The sequence below is a fragment of the Habropoda laboriosa genome, unplaced genomic scaffold (genome assembly GCF_001263275.1).
Source record: "Habropoda laboriosa isolate 0110345459 unplaced genomic scaffold, ASM126327v1 scaffold134, whole genome shotgun sequence".
NCBI lineage: Eukaryota > Metazoa > Arthropoda > Insecta > Hymenoptera > Apidae > Habropoda > Habropoda laboriosa.
The window spans coordinates 587,448-589,481 of NW_017100266.1; the positions used below are offsets into that span (position 1 = coordinate 587,448).

Sequence of the window (2,034 nt, forward strand, 5' to 3'; positions counted from 1 at the left end):
TATATAGTAGTATAAATAGAACACTTTTAGTATTGAATTGCATCCATTGTACCAAGATTTTCTGATCGAATCAATTAACTAAATAGATACTTCTATCAGTAGTTGTAATAGTGGCAGATAACAACGGACTCTTTGTTCACCTTCCTGATATTCTATTTCTTCGAAGTGAACCGTACTTGCAACCTTGAATCGTTATCGTCGCCATTTTGTTTACATATTGAAGCAATTTTCTTGATGTCGCCGGGAGTCGTACTGCTGACGATCAAATAGACACGAAGCGTCATTTTAGTGTATAGTCGCTTCGTTTAATCTTTTTGTTCTGTCATTTCCTAATTCTTATACAGACGGAATATCAGTGTCATGGAGGTTAGATATAGAAAGGTTTGTTTTCAGTATTTTCTTTTTAGTAAAATTCCTATAGGGTATTTAAACGGGATTCACTAGTTGCATATCGTTATATTGTTTAAATTAAAAATAAATAATTAGTATAATCTAAATTTTATGTAAATATTCCTTATATATAAAAACTTAGCTCAGTAGTAAGAAATTAAAATTTAAGTACTTCAGGTAATATTGTAAAGATAGATGAACATAGTTTTTTTTCATTGCTTTAAATAGAAATATTTGTAATTCTATATTAAATTCTTGTAGAATGGTTAATGAGATAATGTCTGTTAATAATTAGCAGTTTTGTTACGTAAGTTTTGAAATAAAATAATATGAAGACTTAAGTATGTAATAAAAATTCTATTAATGTAAAGAATTTTATATTTTTGTTTAAATTTTCGATTTAGATAAACTTATTTGTTAATTTCACAAATTATTGGTCATATGATAAGAAATAATATTCATTTTAAACTCGAATCAATTGATAAATTGAAATGAACTTGAGTGATTTTCGTTGTGTTGGTACTACATTATGTATTGCATGCTTTTGTTCATGACATTACAAAATTTCATTTGAAATTATTTTTACTCCTAGTATCATAAATTGTCATACAAGGAAAATACAGCAAAATTATTTTTTCTTGCAAATTAACATCAAGTATTGTTATTCAACAATCTTTTTTCAATTTTTACATCTTTCGCTTGTGCGTTTTTTTATTTTAACTTATAGAATATTTACTTTGTATTGTAATGGTATTTATTCAACAATAAAGACAATTTTTAACCATATGTGCATAAGTTGTACAATATACTTTGCATTAAATATTTTTAAACATTGTGTAATTGTAATATACGTGAAATTTTTATTAAATTCTATTTTATGTGAAGAAAAGTAAATTTAAAACAAATGTTCAAAATAAAATTATTGTTACATGCTAATAATATAAATGTAGAGATTTTTTGCACAATTTTCAAATAATACATGCTGTATTAACAGCAACATCTCATTTATAATTTCCATTAGAAAGTATTAACATCTTAATTGAAAGACAGAATTACATTAATATATTTGTATGTTAAACATTTATGGATACTTATAGTAAATATAAAAGTAGATGTTGAATATTAGTTATTGAATGATGTCACTTTTTCATTATATCAAAATATTCGGTACACCCGTTACATTTTGAAAGTACCGCATTCCCTTTAGTACGTGATGCTTTTATTTTTCTCGGTAATTTTTCCACGTAAAGAAACAAAACCTACCTTCGTTACCTATGTCAGTTGCTTGTATTGCATTTTAGATGCAATATATTCCAGTAAGTTTAAAATATTCTGTGTATTGTTCATTGAACTACATATTCTAAACGTCAAGTCAGTTGGAATTTCATTATAGTTGAGGTTATCTAATGTTTTATAATTTTTGTAGAATTATCTTTTGTGCCAGCTGTTTTAAGTATATTCTCTTGTATACCGTACACAATAATTTATTCTAAAGGTATCAGTAAATTTAATTATTTGAATTTAATTATTGGAAGTAAATAACAATAAAATGTATTATAAACTTACAAAATAAATCATTTTTTTATAATATGTATATTTAATAATTTGGCAGAAGTATCTGTATGGAATGTAATTCTTAAAAAG

The 2,034-nt window shown here is 24.8% G+C and overlaps 1 protein-coding gene across 1 annotated transcript in view; it reads left to right on the forward strand.

The window, feature by feature from the left end:
• Window positions 1–186: 186 nt before the first annotated feature.
• Window positions 187–2,034, forward strand: part of LOC108573203 (ectonucleoside triphosphate diphosphohydrolase 5) — a 6,901-nt gene continuing 5,053 nt past the window's right edge. The window contains exon 1 of the mRNA XM_017935592.1: window positions 187–381. Within this exon, the coding sequence (XP_017791081.1) occupies window positions 361–381 (21 nt within the window). The 5' untranslated portion in view covers window positions 187–360. The remainder of the gene's footprint in view (window positions 382–2,034) is intronic.